The 17,007-nt window shown below is 38.9% G+C and overlaps 1 protein-coding gene across 3 annotated transcripts in view; it reads left to right on the top strand.

The window, feature by feature from the left end:
• Nucleotides 1-17,007, top strand: part of arhgef39 (Rho guanine nucleotide exchange factor 39) — a 72,775-nt gene that overhangs the window by 18,969 nt on the left and 36,799 nt on the right. For all 3 annotated transcript variants that reach the window (XM_042511453.2, XM_088072781.1, XM_088072780.1), the window contains exon 6: nucleotides 13,791-13,861. In XM_042511453.2, coding sequence (XP_042367387.1) covers nucleotides 13,791-13,861 — 71 coding nt within the window. The remainder of the gene's footprint in view (nucleotides 1-13,790; nucleotides 13,862-17,007) is intronic.

The raw sequence follows: 17,007 nt of genomic DNA, 5'->3' as shown, positions 1-17,007 counted from the left end.
AAAAATATTGATTAGTTATTTTTATAAAATATTTTTGTAATTTATTACAATGCTGGAACTGACTAGTTCAGTTAGATTTTGTGTTTTTATTTTTCATATATTCATGTTCACATCTAGCAAGAGGACTGTATTACCTGTATTATAATGGATAATACAGTAAATTCTCTGCTGCTCCTGTTTTTTTTTTTACTAATTAATTGTCTTTGACTTTGCCTTTTTTTGTTTGCTGTTAGTGTGTCATCAGTGAAACTAAATACTTCCTGCACAGATGTTTCACGCTTTCATACTAAAAGCTTTTCAGGCACTTAAAGGGCAAAGTCCCTCCCTTCAGGCTTTTAATGTGCTGGTAAATGCACATTACTCTGAATTTATCAAGACCACAAGTAAACATAGAGGGCGTGTCAACTTTGCATTAACAGCAAACAGGGAGAGATCTAAACAGGTAAACGTCAATTACCTGGAGTGACCTTTCGAGCAGCTTTAGAAGATGTTTTGTGACAAGACCATGGAAATGAAGCAAGCAGGGAAAATTGATACATTATTGTTATTAATCTGATACATTAATGTAAATCCACCATTATCAGTGTTTATAGAGTTTAATATTTCACTGTTCTCCCGGTCCCCCTCCATGTAGCCTTTACATTATCCTTGTTATTTTTTCCACCTGATGTATGTACAGCTCAGGGAATATTAAATGTGTTTATTAAAACACAAGAAAAGGACACAGCATCACAATTCGATGATATCTTACTGCATAAGAGGCTGTTAGCCAGTTTCCCACACATTCATTTATTTGTGGTGGCCCACCACGATTAAAACATCTGCCACCTCTAATAGATGTTCTATTTTTGTTCTAAGAGATGTTTATAGCACCACGCTATCAGTGCACAGAATGCACTCAGGGCACAGAGGGAGCAGTAGAACGCCAGGCGCAGTGAAAGTGAAACGGCTGGGTCTGAAAATTTGCATTCACTCACAGTTACTGCTCCTCTTATTTATTGACCTGATTTGATCTGATCATTTATTAAATGATCTACTGATCAATTATTAACCTGCAAGTGACAAACTGCTGCTGAGGAAAAAACAGCTAACGAGGCCTGTTTCCACTGCAGAAACTTGGGGGTAGTTTTACAGGGTCTCACCCGTTGGTGCGTGTCTCCACCTCAGGCACTGCCCCAGTAGGAAAATTTTTGAGAACTTTTATGGGGGAAAAAAAGTCCCTGCCTTGCTAATGCTTCATTTCCACAGCAAAACCATTGACACTTCTGGCCCAAGATGAGCCAGGTCCTTCAAAATAAAGGCACCAGAAATTTTGCTTTGATTTAATTATTGCAATACTTTATTTAACTTTACTATAACAGTACTTTAACACTAGAACAGTATTTTATTAAGCTTTAATATGACAGTAGTTTATGTAACTTTATTTTATGGCTGTAGCTACTTTATTTGTAGCTGTAGTTCATTTAGTAATTTTGTATTTTAGTAGTTCACAGTAGTTTACAGGAGATTTCAAAATTGCACTACTGTGTTTCTACTGTGTAATGTATTTTTTTTCCTGCTGTACTGAAGTCTCACCGAAATTTGACTTCCATTTAAGAAACTACAATTTGGGAAATTACAAAAAGTAACACTTAAAATGTGGCCACAAAGTCACGGGGAAACATTTTGAGTGCACCACCAATGTAAAAATTTGTGGAGCCTTGACAGAAAATGTTTCCATCACATTTTCAGTTGTCTGTTTTGTAATTGATACAGAGGTTGAATACACTGTTTTTTTTTTCTTTTTTACTCTAAACACCAAATTGTTTGTGAAATGTTTTCTGGTGTACCAGCATCTCTGCTGGAGAAGGGTCACAGATTTCATGCTTGACTTCTGTTTTTGCTGTTTAGTTGTTTTCCTTCCACCAGTCACCCGCTGCACTGCACAATGTATAGTCTCCGTGACAGATGTAATTATTATTATTTGATGTAGCGCCCATGTAAGTACTCAGACTGTCCAGAAACTGTCAAAATCTCTTTTGTTAAGCACGAGTTTTTGTTGGCTGTAATTTCATGCGGTCTTGATCTCGCTTGTTAATTAGTGGAACAAGAGGAGAAATGGGCTGAAACGTGCTTTTCAGTGCAGCAGATATCTGACAGTGGTTTATCAAGCTGCATGCTTGTATCTTAATTAGGCCTCTCTCATGTTTTCATCTCTCCAGATGTACAGTCAAGCACCTCTAAATGTTACATCCATCCATCATGGAAGAGAGAAGTTGTCTGTTAGATGAGCTGACCCTTCACCTTAACATCTGTGACACTTTACTGCATATCTCATTTATGTTCACTTTCTACAGTGAAGAATTGCCTCCTCTTGATTTTCTCACTCTTCCCACGCACCAGGGCTAAGGTACAACTCTGGAATGCATCTCTCCAATGCGTCCTAATTTATTAACAATACCAGTGCTATCTTTTTTCCAATTGAAAAAATCTGTATACCTCACTGTGTGGACACCATAGGACTAATTCTTATGTAGACCTGCACGTGTGTTTTGCAGCTAGAAACGAGTACAAGAGCCAAAGAGAGTGCCCAGCTTATCACTCACAAGTGGGAAATGGCCAACTTAGTTCTTCAAACTCGCCCTCTCTGCTTTCCCCTCTACTAAAAGCAAACCTTTCTACACCAGCCACCTCTGTCCCATGTGAAAGATTTTTGTTATTTTTCTTTTACAACAGGGGAGATTGTGAATCTCCAGAAATGCATTAATTGCGTAGTTTGTGTTTTGCATTTATACCCTACCTCAGAAATAAAAAGGAATTGTTCAATTTCATTTTTGTTTGAAATAATTAATAGAATATTTTCTCTCATAATTTTTCTGTAATCTCATTTTGTAGTTAAAAAAATCGTGAGAAAATCGTATTGTGAAACCAGTAGCGTGAATCGTATTGAATCGTGTGTTGAGTGAATCGTTACTCCCCTGCCTTTCAATCATCTGCAGCTACCTGTCCGTCCCTCTGTCTCTCTGCTGTCACTTTAAGAAGAAAGTCCGTTCGGGCATGGAGTTTTCACCGATAGTAAAATGAGTGTGTGTACCATTTTAGCTCATTATGGATGCACCCTGTAACTTTATGTAACGTGACTTCTGACAGAAAATGTTGGTTAAATGTGTTTGGGCTACAGTCTAAAGAGAAAAATGATAGTACACTCTTTTGTCAGTTTGTTCTAGTGTGTTGCAATACTGAATGGGAAGACAGTCTTTTGGTCAGATCTTGCCCCATTGCATTCACTGTCAATGCGAAATTACAACACTGACCCTGACTTCAGTGACAATAGATGCTCAAAGTGAGAATTTGGGGTTTTGGGGCTTAAGATGCCTATGTTTGGCCCACGCCTAGAACCGGCCTCTGAGGTTTTGCTGTTCTTTCAACTCATGGCATTGCATGAATGTAGCTTAATTTCCACAAGAACATGCTGTTAGTGTTTAGATCACTGAAAATGTCTTGAAAATGTTTTCTTTGCAAGAGTGGGAGACCAGTTTACTTTTTATGTAACCATTAGGGGAAATAAGATTCCCCTCCCTCACTCATAAGAGGAAGCTGACCAGTGTTGTGTGTGACTCTGACACATAATCAGTGGGCCTCATTCTCTCCAGCTCAGCTCTCTCTCACCCCGCCTTTTTCTCTGCACTCCCCATCATCATCATTGATTCGTCTGTCGTTCTCGGTGAAACTCAGGAGACTCGAGGGATGTGTCTAATTGTATGATGATTTTAAGTGGCACGGCTAGATAATCATCTACGGCTGGCGCCTTACCTTGCTCTGGCTCCGTGGCTGGGAATAGCAGGAAATTGTTGTCACTTATCACCATTCAAGGATGATGGATGGCGAGTAGGGCCCGGAGTGCGGATACTTATGTTGCTGCTGGGGGAGGAATAAAATCATTTCCTTTATTAAGTGGCATTCACTAGAGCCGGCTGGAGCAGTCATCGGCGTCCTCCCCACTGAGATCACCATTATGACAGTGATGGGGTCTCGAGTTGATTGTGGCGGTGAATAGCAGCCCTCTCCGCCTGTATTGGCCATGTTTATGTCGATAATAGAGATGCAGCTCTCATAGAGATGGCAGCACTTGGAGGCCTTGGGATAAATTTGCTCTAAGCTGAGCACCATTTAGTATAACAAGAGAATGGCCCAGTGGTCGGCTCACTGTAGAGAGTGAGCATGCTCTATTTAAAGTCCGTACAACTCCAGAGGTCTCAGGGTCATTGTCATACTTGCTAAGCATTGAGAAGTGTGTAGCTGTGTGCCGCAGTGGCCATGCTTGATTTTGTCTTTCAATTGTCAAGGTGGGATTTCAATTTGACTGCTTTATGTGATCAGGTACTTCCATCATCTCCAGCAGCTGAAAACAGTAAGGTTCTCCAAACACAAGGTCACTGCATTGATTAATTTCTTTTGAAAGAATTCTGAAAGATGGAGCCTTTCTTAAGTGGCTCCTCTCGGTGGTCTGCAGGTACCGAGTTGTATTTCCATCACTAATTTGTGTTGCATTGTCTGTCAGTTGACCCTGGAGTTCATTGCCAAGTTTCAAGTGAGGCTTGCAATGAAACAAAGTGCCTCAATTATGATGTGAGACAGTGTTTTGATTGCGTTTTGTTTTGATTCTATTGACCCTGAACGCAGAGACCACACTTCACAACTGAGGAGAAAGGTTCAAGATTCTGATAATTGAATATGAGCTCTTCATAATAAACTGACCCTAGACAAACTTAAACGGTTAATATTTCCAGGGCTGTACCTGGATCGGTATTGTTCAAGTCGCTAGTATGGGCTGATGCTTTAAGTGTCTTGGGGTGGGAATCACTTGACATAGAGCTGCTTCTGCTTTCTCTTGTGTTCTTTTTTTTTTTCTTCCAGATATTGATTTTTTAAAAACATTTTCACAGATTGTTTCAGTTACCCTACATTTCAACATGTCAATTTAAACATTTTACATGTAAGATGTATAGCACCCTTGATCATTGTCTGTTAAGTGTGCATACCATGGATTAACTGGGACATGAGTCCATGCAGCAGCACTGAACTATTCAAAAGTTGGATAGTTGATCTGTCAATCCATTCATAGCTGGTCAGATCAGATCAGGGGAGCAGCTGTTTGTGAGTGAAGGCGAACTTTTAGACCTGGCAGAATAAAGAGTTATCTTTAACTTTCAATGCATTTGCTGTTCTACTGCTCCATCTGTGCCAAGAGTATGCTTTGTGCTCAGAGAATGTGGTGATGTAAAAAAAACCAAAGGGTATATATATATATATATCCCAATAGTGCTCCGAATGTCCGAAAGTCTAGTTCCAAAAACAGAAAATCTATTTGTGGTGGAATATGTTTTAATCATGGTGGGCTGCCACAAACAAATGTGTGGGAAACCCTGGGTGCACACATTTACAGTGAACTAAGTGCTCATTAGTGTGCTTATTAGTTACATATTGGCTCTTTATTAGTCATTATAAATCACTTTTTAATGCCTTATTCTGCACAACTACTTAGCAATTAACTGAGACTTTCCCCTCAAGATAAGATAAGATAACCCTATACTAGTCCCACAGTGGGGAAATTCACAATGTTACAGCAGCTATTAGATACAATATAAGCAGCAAAAGAACAAAAAAAAGAAAATTATTACAAATATAAAAATATTAAACTCCTAGAAAAGATTGAGCTGCACAAGGGGCAGCCTCTTACAATTACCTCCTAATTACTGGCTATTGATAGGAAGTAAGGAATATGTACATCAATTACAAATGTAATATGCTTTGCAAAGTATGGGCCTTATACGAAAGCAGTAATGCAAAAATACTCATTATCTCTTAAAAACCCACAGTGAGTATGGTCTATTTTTATATAACAAATATCAAAACTTGAAGTGGTAATAGTTTCAAAAATAACTCAGAATTAAAGGAATGATTTGCTGATTTTCAGGAGCTGCAATGCATTTTTAACAATTTTAACGTAATCCTGTGGGGCAGTTGCATATGGCAAAGCTTTGTCCATCAAATGTGCTTGTTTTGCTCACTGACATGCTCATATTGTCATACTAAGAGTTGGAGACAATAGTGACAGAGAGTAACGTTGGTGTTGACCCATCGTGGCTCCCGGCTCAGCTGATCTACTGGAGCGATTCCAAGACCCGTTATTTACATTACCACATTCCTGGAGCACAGACAGTACTCTGAGCACAGATGGAGCAGCAGGAGAGAGCAAATTCTGGTGAGAACGGTGGGGAAAGACAAGAGGTGGAAGTGCAGCAAAGCTCCTCATGGCCATTCACGGAGCTCCACCCCATAAGGCGCTCTGTTGGCCACCCCGATGGCTGCCCTGATGGCTGTCCCGATGGCCACTTTTTTATTGGTCTCTTTCTGTCGGTGGCTTTCTGTTGGGGGCTTTCCTTTGGCCTCTTTCTGTTGGTGGCTTTCCATTGGTTGCTTTCCATTGGTTGCTCTGTTGGCTTCTGAGCCATCCATGTCTAGCCATCAAAAGTTTACTATTAGACTACCATGTCAGCCCCGCAGCTTGTTAAAAAAATAGTAAAGAGCAGAAAAAAGGTCCTGTGGGATATCAGTATTGTTATCAGCTCAAATTTGAAAAGTACTCAATCCAACTTAATAGGCGTAGTTCAGTATGGACCATATAAAGTGGTGGTACCCCAAGAATAGTCATTCTCCCGTAAAATCACGTAATCATGTAACAAAACACAAAAATAAAAGTGTTGAAATAATTCTGCGTTAAGTCTTTCTAACTCACAGTCTGTTCCCCATTCTAATATGAAGTAGTTTGACACATTTAACCCACACAGGTTCCCTATTCTAAAGTTCCCTCCTCTTCACTCTTAGTAAATCCAACACAGCACACAATGACTGCATTTAAAAGACCTTATTCTTAAGTGATAAGGCAGTATACATCAAATAGATATGTTTGAAAATATTAAATGGTCCATGAATAAAGGACAAAGTTCTGCTTGTGCTGACTTTGTTCTTCGACCAGTAAATGGGAATAAAACTTGCATTTCAATAGACATCCTTCTTTCAAGGTGTAATCCATGACCTTAGAGTGCCGTCATTTAAATGCAGTAGTTGTGTGCTATGGTGGCTCTACTAAGTGTGAAGAGGAGGCAACTTTAGAATAGGGAACCTGGGTGGGTTAATACATGAATAACTTATGAACATGACCTCACTTTAGAATTGGAACCTGTTCTTATTTAGAAAGACTTCAAGAAGTATTTCACTGCTGGAGATGGCCTTTTCATCAATATGGGCTATCTATGCACTACATAGAAAGATTTAAATACCTTTTACATGAGAAAAGCGGAGAAAAAGGGCTTTTGCATTTGATTTTACCCAAAAGGTAGAAACCCCACAACTACCAGAATGTACCGTGCTGCACCTGACCAATAAACAGTCCTGCTGGGTGGTGATGTAATGTGTCCTTGTCAGGAAACAACATGGCAGCGGCCGGTAACAAAAGATCTCAAATTACATTAAACAGTAAGATTAAAGATCTTAGTGAAAACACTTCAGGGGAGAAATAGGCAACACAGTAACAGAATATTGTTTTATATTTGAACAGCACTGCTTACTTTTACTGTATTAGAGTTTGGTCTAAAATGAGAGAGAAAGAGAAAGAAAAAGAGAGAGCCTGCCTCAGTCAGTTTACTCTTTATGTTCGAGGCAGAGAGCACACAAAAATGCAGAAGGGCAATCTAAAGTTCAAGCAACAGACCTAGTGTCAAGTTATCTGCCAACTAACATGTCAATAATGTAAGTAATTCCAGTGAAAGGAGCTATATCAGTTTAAGCGTAGCCTATTCTATATTTAGAATATTTTTACCACTTTACCTTGCTGTATGACAGCAGCCCTTAACAATGGGGATTTGAAGCTGTTCTATCAAAAACACCAAACTCCACTGAACAGCAAAGCTGCTGCTCTACCACTGCCTCCATCAGCTGTTGTGTTTGTAAAGAGGAGACAATATTGACATATAGTGTACGCTTAAACTGATATTGATTTTTGTAGATGGCAATAGGAGTTTTTGCTGCAGCTCCATCCGTGCTGTTGTTATGGGACTTTACTTTATTTATCAGAGGTGTGACTTTTTTATTTAAAATAAATGTAAAATGCTACCTTTTCAAGTTTTATGTCCCTTACCTGAGCCAATATTAGAAATACAAGTCCTTCCTCATATTCCTTCCTCTAATTTCTTTCAAAAACATGGGAAGAAAAGGCAATGAGCAACTTGGTATGATATGTTCCACAAATTATAAGAAATTTTGAAAATTATTTTGAAAAGGTAGGGAAAAATGTCTGGTGAAAAAGAAAAAAAGCTAGGGAAAAACTATGTTTCTAATTATCATAACTACATATTTAAAATTATCTTTCAAAATTATTATTATTGTTGAGTACCTTTCACAGGTAATTTCCTTTGTTTTTATCATTATATTTTTATTCATTTCTTTCTTTTTTTCTTTTTACCGCCAAATTCTCAGGGCTTTCTTTGTACTTTTTACAAATTCCTTGCAGATTTTTGGGTCATTTATTCTGTCATTGCTTTTTGCCTTCTTTCCAGTTTTTGGAAACAAATTAAGCCAATTTGCTTAGGTTTCAAAGCGCTCAAGTCTGACTAAGCTTTCTACATGACAGAGGAAATTGACTTCCAATTGCATTATGTGTGCGTGTTGGTCCGACTTCTAAAAAAATTCGATTAAGTCAGATTTCATGTTAACACGTATTTTAAAAGTCCAGTTTTAGTCGGACTAACACAATTATTCAACTTTTTCTATTACATATATATGGAGACATATTGAGTCTGTGAGTGTGTGAGGGAATGGGTGAATGAGAGGTAAACTGTAAAGCGCTTTGTCTTACAGAAAATCACTTTGCAAGTGTAGTCAATTTACCATCGGAGCATATCACACAACTCTGATGCTTTTTCCTTTTTCATTTTGGTAACAATTACTGGTTACCTGACCTTTTTTTTTTGTCAAGACTGGGTTTGTGATGGCGTGGGAAAAATACAATATGCTTTAGCAGACAGCTTTTAATCAGGGGCTTCTGTGCTGATGATTCCAATTATAAGCAGCCACAGTTATTTCCCTGCAATACATTCACTTAAAACTGTACAACATTAATTCTCCCACTGATTTAAGTTGACTCATGCGGCAACAGCACAGTAATAAAAGCTCCAGTCATTCTGCGCTTTGACTGAAAAGTGTTTCCTAATGTCTACATTTACACAGAGTTCCTTTCTCTTTGAGTAAATCCCCGTTAGTCACCCTATCAGAAAAAGATAAGACACTCTTCACAGTCACTTCATATTACATTTTAATTGCACAAGTTTGGACAGTGGAGTATCTCTAGTCTTCTGTATTTACTGTGGATGTGCATTCCTCTCCTTTTAAGCTATTAAAGTTGAGTAATTACCCACAAGCCCATGCCATGTTCACTAACCCATGCAGAAGCCTGCCAGTGCATCTTGTCTCTTAATTACAAATTTGAATCCTTAATGCATGTATGGAAAGCAAAATAATTAGACAGATATTTCCTCCATCTCTTTTCTTTACTGACGTGTGTGCAAATGCCCAAATGACCTGACAGGAGAGAGTGAGAAAAAAGCCTGCATATCATCTGCATATTATAAAGGGATTAGCGGCGGAGGCAGGCGCATCCCTCCACCAGCGCATGCTTTCTAAAGCTGCATTCTTCATTAGAATATCTGAACTGTCATAAATATGGTTCAGATTATGTTATTGTCTCATTATCTTTTCTTTGCTTTACTGCTAATGAGCGGGACAGGGCAGCTAAACGAGAGAGTTCCGTTTACATTATTTGAAATGTGCCGTAATAATGCTCATTAGAGTGTTCCCTTTTTGTTACACAGTTGCTTTAATTAGATTTTCGTCTCCACTCCTTAATAAGAACGAGGGCATCCATCGCTAATAATGCCTGTAATGTATTTGTTATTACACAATGAGACAAGAAGAAAAAGAAGTGAAATTATTTCTCTTTTTAAGTGTCTCTTAATTGGAGGAGGCTTAATTAGATCTTGTTTGGCTCCGTTTCATTTCCGATGAGTAATCGACTACAAGAACAATGCCCTCCTCCACCTCCCCCACCTCCATCCGCACACCCGCCACTGCGCTAACCTGCTGTTCTACACTTCAGCTTCAGTAAATCCACGGAAATGCAGCACACATACTCGACCAAGGTAGTTTCAGACCTCCTCATGGTTTTCTTCAGCAAATGGATTGATAGAGATGCTCAGTTGATCTTTTAGTTATTACATAAGCTACATATGAAACTTATGTCTTGGTAACAGGTGGTTGTAAAGAGGGAAATAGGATTGGGTTATGTCTACCTAGTTGGGATATATCCACAGCAAAACACTGTGATGGATCATGACCTTGTTGTTGAAGTATGGGTTATTCAACCAGCCAACCCAAGAACTACCAACTTTATGCATTATAGTAACCCAATTTTCTGGGGACAAGGACTTGACTAGGGACTATGACAAGGATAGAAACAATTAGGACTGAGCTCTGCAATGGGAAGAGAAGGTGGAAGGTGGACTATTGCCTGCAGTGATTCTGTAGTGATTTATGTTAAAGAGTAAGGTCCTTATTTTTTTAAAACCATAAAAATCCCCCAAATCACCATTGCCGAACTGCCAGACTCCATTTAAATCAACAGCATCACAAAACAATCTGAAGCAGGGTAGCCACTCGCACAACTCTGTGGCTAGCTTCTTGGCCACAAGGCACTTTACGAGAGCACAACAGAGCTCAGTGGGGCCTGGAAGCACCCCGAAGTGCCTCAAAGCCAGGAACCTGGCCCGGGGCTGTGTCAGCTTTTTCAAAAATTTCAACAAGTAGTCATAATGTAGGAAGTGCCATTCATGGCTTATAGCCATGAATAACAAGAAATGTTAGCTACCGAGCTGACAATAGTTAAAGCAACTAGCTCACCATGTACAGTGTGAGCTCTCAGGTCTGGGCTTTGCGATTGGACCGTGTTGTGTGAGCACATTAATTGTGAGCTTTGGCTTTACATCACAGATGATTTACTTGTATGGTATAAGATGGAATTAAAAACAAAATTTCTAAAATCATACAGTGTATGCCCACATTAAAGTACTGAAAAAAGTTACTATTCGGTACCGAACCAATTCTGGTAACAGTACAAATTTGAATGGTACCCCACCCTGTCAGTGAAATGGCAAAACTTCATGGCAGTTACTACAAGCCTGGTGGCTAAAAGGTACCACTTTAGGGTTTCCCACATATTAATTTATTCGTGGCAGATGCTCCAGGGATGAGGTTTTCTGTAGACCGAACTGAAAGTTAGCGTCACCTTGGTTCCCTCAACAAAAAGCCTGTGGGATTTTTCCGTTGGATTTTAGGGTTATGGCAGAAAATAAGCTCTATGGCTAACAAATGTTTATTATTATTATTATAATAATATATGTTACACATTTTGTTCAGCAAGATAATCTTCACAAATGATTACCAGTTGTAGGATTTATACAGCTTAAACACGTAAAAAGTAAAAAGCTAATGTTAGGTTATAAAAGAACTACACTACGGTTGCATGACTAAACATCGTGACCACAACAAGGCTGAAAAGCCGTGTTTCGCATGATGCTCTGTAGTCTCACTTAGACACTTGTTAGCAACTGCCTCTTTTAGGACACTTAAAACTTCAAAGTTCACAGTGGGTTATTTACTGACATATTTTATGTCGTAGAACAAAACTCGACATAAACCGACCTTATTTCAGGCTTCTAACCAAAAACACAATTGCAACCTTTATAAAAATATCCTGTAGAAAGTATATTAATACTACAGATTAACCCTCAGTATTTACCCAAAATACTTTACTGCTACTAAGACCATGAACAATGTGACAGCTACAGGATTTCTGGTATTAAAGTCTTCAGAACTCAGTCAAGCAAACAAGTTTCCAAGTTCAGCTCGAAAGAATCATCACTGTGTTGTTGTATTCAGTCTATACAAACAATATCACACTACAGTGTTGTCACTCTCCAACACATCTCTTCCCACTCATGCCACCACATGGAGCAGCACCAGCGCTGTACAGTCTGCTGGTGTCACTAATAGCCTCTTTCAGTGGCACCACTATGTCTCTCAAACAAGGCCAGACTGCACAGAGAGCGCTGTGAAGCCAGACAGACACAGCAGAAATCAATGTCAATTGTCAATGCACTTCAAGGTCACATCATCCTAGTAAAAAGGATAAAGATTTCTGAGGAAGCTGACACTCTTCACGACTGTTACTTTAGATTAGTTACTTTTTTTTGGTTTGTTGCTTTGCTTCTTTATTCTTTTAATTAGGGTGAATATCTGTTTAGTTATTATTTCAATTTTACTTCAATATGTAGGTCTCTGTAGTCCTGGAGGTCCATTCAGAAGCGACCCATGCTCGTTTACAAAGAGATGGTACAATAGTCTGACTGCTGTACAAGTAAAGGAATGGTATTTCAGAGATAGTCTTTGTAATACATGCATGCGGCTGATGCAAAAGCACATGGCTTAGAATTAGAGCTTGACCAATATTATCGGCCAATATGAGCCTTTCACAGACATATCAGAGCATATCGGATTGGTGTATATTGTGCCGATTAGAACTTTTTTTTTTTTTTACAGACCATACAATGCAGAAAACGATGCTTGGGTGGTTTAGAAATGGTCAGCAATTGACTGATACTGAACAGCACTGATGTTTATTTATCTGTTTATTTTATTGTATTTATTTTTTTGTTTAAATGGTCAGCAAAGACCAATGCTGAGCACATGCAGTAATAATGTTTAGTTTTGTTTGTGTGTAATGTTCAATAAGTAAAATGTAAAATAAAAGTTATTTGTTTAGGAGAGCAGCATACTGAGTACTTTTGCATAGTCATACCGGTACAAAATCAGTGCACAATCCACATAGAAATGATCTATTTTCATTCCAGCTTAAAAATTCACTATATTGGTCGCCATATCAGTAATCAGTCAATTTTTTCCACCACACTGGGCTTTTCTTAAAATGTATGAATATATTTTGTGGGACAACTTTTATTGACCAATGATTAGTGGACAGTATGTCACTGAAAGGCAATGGAAAACCATAACACCCCCGAACCATAGACTGAAATGGTACTGAGGTCTGGACACATGATGAAGGTCTGTGTTAGCTACGCATTAGATGAGCTACACATCCAGAGGTCGACCAAAACAATGTTGTTTTAACTTAAAAAAAAAAAACTGCCAAAATTTTTTAATTTATTTTTTTATGTTATGACAAAGTTCATGTTATGTTTTGTCTCTTCTACATCAGTGTTTCATTTGTTTTCTGCCAAAGCATGTGAAGAGGGCTCAAGTAAATCCAGTGCACATTTCATCGTGTTACAGCTGTATCTGTCAGAGGCCGTCACCATCAGCAGCACTTCAAAGCAAAACCTGCTCCCTCCATCTGCATCCATCAGGAGCTTAACTCACACTGCGGTGCATTTGCTGGCCCGTTAGATTCCTCTGAGGTGCACTTTGTGAGGCACCCTCTCTGTTTTTTTTTTCCTGCACCCAGCCGTCAGTGACAGGACAAAGACTGTACTGTACTCTGATAGTGATAGCTGAGCTACACGAGTAAAGTCGAACGGAAATGAAAAACGCTTGTTGTTCCAGTTTACACTCCTTCCTTTTCCCAGTGATATTTTTAGACGGCGAGCAAAGCGTGACCTTGTTTATTTTCTGTTTCCTCACAGGTATAAACATTTCCTGCAGGACCTGGCTGCCAACACAAGTCCAGACAACCCAGAGTTTCAGCAGCTTTCAAGTAAGTGTTTTCTTTTCTGACTCAATAATCATTTTACCTGCATTTCAAGGAAAATATCTGCACATTAACCCCCTCAAATGCTTTTATAACAGAGCGGCATGTCTTGTGAGCTCAAATATGCACACGTGTGAAGCGGAGGTTGATGTCGCTGTCACCTCTTCCTCCTCCAATCTGTCAGGATTGTTTGGTGGTGGTGGTGGGGTGGTGTTTGTCAGCAGCAGCAACCTAACAACAAGTGATGAGCTCGTGGCAATGCGCTTTGCATCACTAGTCACAAAGACTTTGGGCTCGCTCGGAACTCTTCCTACCTGTGACAGGCGGCTTTGGAGCATGGGAGAGTTAGGTAAAGCTGCACAATTATAGAATGTAAGGCCAGTCCTCCAACAGCAGGGAAACAAACAAACAAACAAACAAAAACCTACTCCAACCTGTGAAGACTTTCATCTCAGCAGTCAGACTCTGTCATAGTGAAAGACAGCCCTCATTATCTTCATTTGAGGAACAAAGGAAAGTGCTCTCTTTCCCTTTCATTCCTCATTTGTTATTGTCACAGCGGCGCTCGGCTAGTGGAGAAATGAAAGCGAGGCGATGCTCAATATGCGTGTAAGTTCTGGTTTGATGTGGATTTTTTGACATAATTAATTGGGAGCGGATCAGAGGATATTAAGCGGGAGCTATATTAATAAATAAAATCTTTCAACATCAACACGAATCCCGATAATGACTAATTTCAATCGTCAAATAAACAGCGAATCTGACTCAAGTGCGAATGTACACAAGGAATTATTTATGTGTATCAATTAAAATCTCATTGCTGGTGTGCTGCCTTTGCTTACAAATTAAAACAGCCCCTGACTCTAAGATGAAGGTACATATCTAAATGTGCTCCACCATCGCCTCTTCCTCTTCTCATTAGAGATCCTTTTTTTAAACTAGGCTGCTTTTTATTGGGGGGGTGGTTGGGTGTGTGGAATGAAAAAAAGAAAAAGAAATCGTCCGCCTATTGTAAAGGGAATTATTTAAAAAAGAAATTCCAGACAAATCACATTGTATATGATTAAGCAAACTAGCAGATAGAATCACAAGAGGCTTTGTTGTTGTTGTTTTCTCTTGTTGTGCTGCTCTGTGTCAGTTTGATTTCCTCTTCTTTTGTTTCTTTTTTTCTCCCCCCCAAGCTCCCCTTTTCCCCTCGCAGTGCATTCAGGCTGGATTTAATTGTTGTAATTGCGGTGCTTCAGGAGTTTTCATCAGCCCCCTACACTCTGACTCCTCTGCCATAGTAACCATAAGCAAATGCGACCTGATGCAACTCTCCAACTCTGTCAGAGATTCAACAATAAAAGTTAACAGTCCTCATCCCGTGGTCAAACACAGTCTAAACAGTGAATAAATGGAATAAAGAGCTGTAAGAAGTGGAAGACATCTCCCGAATGTCTAATGGGCTGGATGTATTATTAATGCCTCGGCCAGAACTCAGCCCAAGAATACAGTAATTAGGAGTTGTTGTTTTTCTAAAGCAGGGATTGGAAAAATATTCCAAACACGTACAACAAAGGGAAAAAAGTCTACACGGATGCCTTGTTTGGTTTACATTGTAATTGTTGTGAAGTTAAGCGAGCCAATTAGGCCGTGATTATTTTAGTGTAGACAAGTCGCCCTGAGGATCAAGTTCATCCGCTCGAGTTTTCAGCGCTCAGAACAAAAGCAGGCAAAAAAAAAAGTTGAGCTTGAAATTAGAATCCATCTGTTTGTTGTTATTTTGGACGCCTTAATGATGTAGCTCTAAATGTTTACAGCAATTATTATGGCTGGCACGCAGTAATTGGAAGCTTGTGTCTATTTTGATGATTTGCCTATTTGTTCGGGTGAGATTTTAAAGCTTTTGTACAAAAAAGTGAGGACGGTAGTTTGTGAGAGTTCTTGACATGCAGATAAGATGTGGCAGTTTTGATTGACTCACACTGAAGATTGTTCAGTTTTGATAATCTGATGGTTGACTGGGTACAGCTGGGTGTTGTTCCTCAGTACATTTTGAATACCGGTTTAGAATCTGTGCATACACACATGTGAAGTAGTGAAAGTTGGTGCTGGTCTGCTTTTACGTGATGTTGGATCAGATATTTCCTGATTTAATGGCCGTCCACACCAAGCACTGAAACTATAACTAGGGGTCGACTGATATTGGTTTTTCAGGGCTGATACTGATACTGATTATTAGTAGCTAGTCAGACTGATAACAAATATTTGGAACCGATGTGCATTTACAATAAAAATTTTTAAAAATCTGTCAATATTTAGAATTTGGAATAAAACAAACTCAAACCAAAAACTTTGAATAAATACCTTAAGGAAATGTTTAATCAAAACTGAAATGTTCAACATCATTTACAGCAAGTTCCCTGGAATATTTTTTGCAAAGTCAAGTGAAAATTTAGATTAAAAAATGAATAAATAAAAATAACTCCCTGAGATTTTACAAAGTAAAAGTTCCTCCCATGCTGACACTTTCTTTGCACTTTTTAATTCATTTCATCGGTGATCATAAAAAAAGGCAATACATACAATCAGGAAAATGCCAAATATCAGCTCAAATAATCGCCCGGACTGATAATCTGTTAACCCCTAACTATAAAAATAAATATAACAATAATTTGCGTTATCACTAATGAAGGATAACGTTAACGCTACGCACTCTACAGAAATGGATGTTGATGAGCTGCTGCTGCTGTACGCAGATTGAGGAGAAACAAACAGAAAACTAGGTTCACCAAATTCTTCAGAGACGACAGAAACTGGTAGAATCAAAAACTGTATCACAAGAGCTGTCATATGAGTCGATATCTGTTTGCAGACGTGGCGATGGTAAAAGAGGACGTCAGTGAAGACAAAACCAACTCCAGAGACCCCATCAGTGCCAGAAAGGTTTTTTTATAATAAGGTGATGTTTTTTAATCAACACAAGATTTTTTTTCTTTCATCTTCTCCTGATAGCAGTCAGCAGCTCCACTTACTGGCCAGAATCTGCTGCAGTCAGGGAGACCAATCAATCATTGATGACTTAATTCACAGGAATAACAACAAAAAGAAAACCAAACAGCTTCATACATCTTTTTCAACATAAAAACAGGCATTTTATGGTCCAAATT

This window comes from Plectropomus leopardus, chromosome 22 (assembly GCF_026936395.1).
Source record: "Plectropomus leopardus strain MGB_pleo_1.0 chromosome 22, ASM2693639v1, whole genome shotgun sequence".
In the NCBI taxonomy this organism is placed as follows: Eukaryota; Metazoa; Chordata; class Actinopteri; order Perciformes; family Serranidae; genus Plectropomus; species Plectropomus leopardus.
The sequence above is the reverse complement of the archived record's forward strand: the minus strand, read 5'-3'. Positions and strand labels throughout refer to the sequence as shown.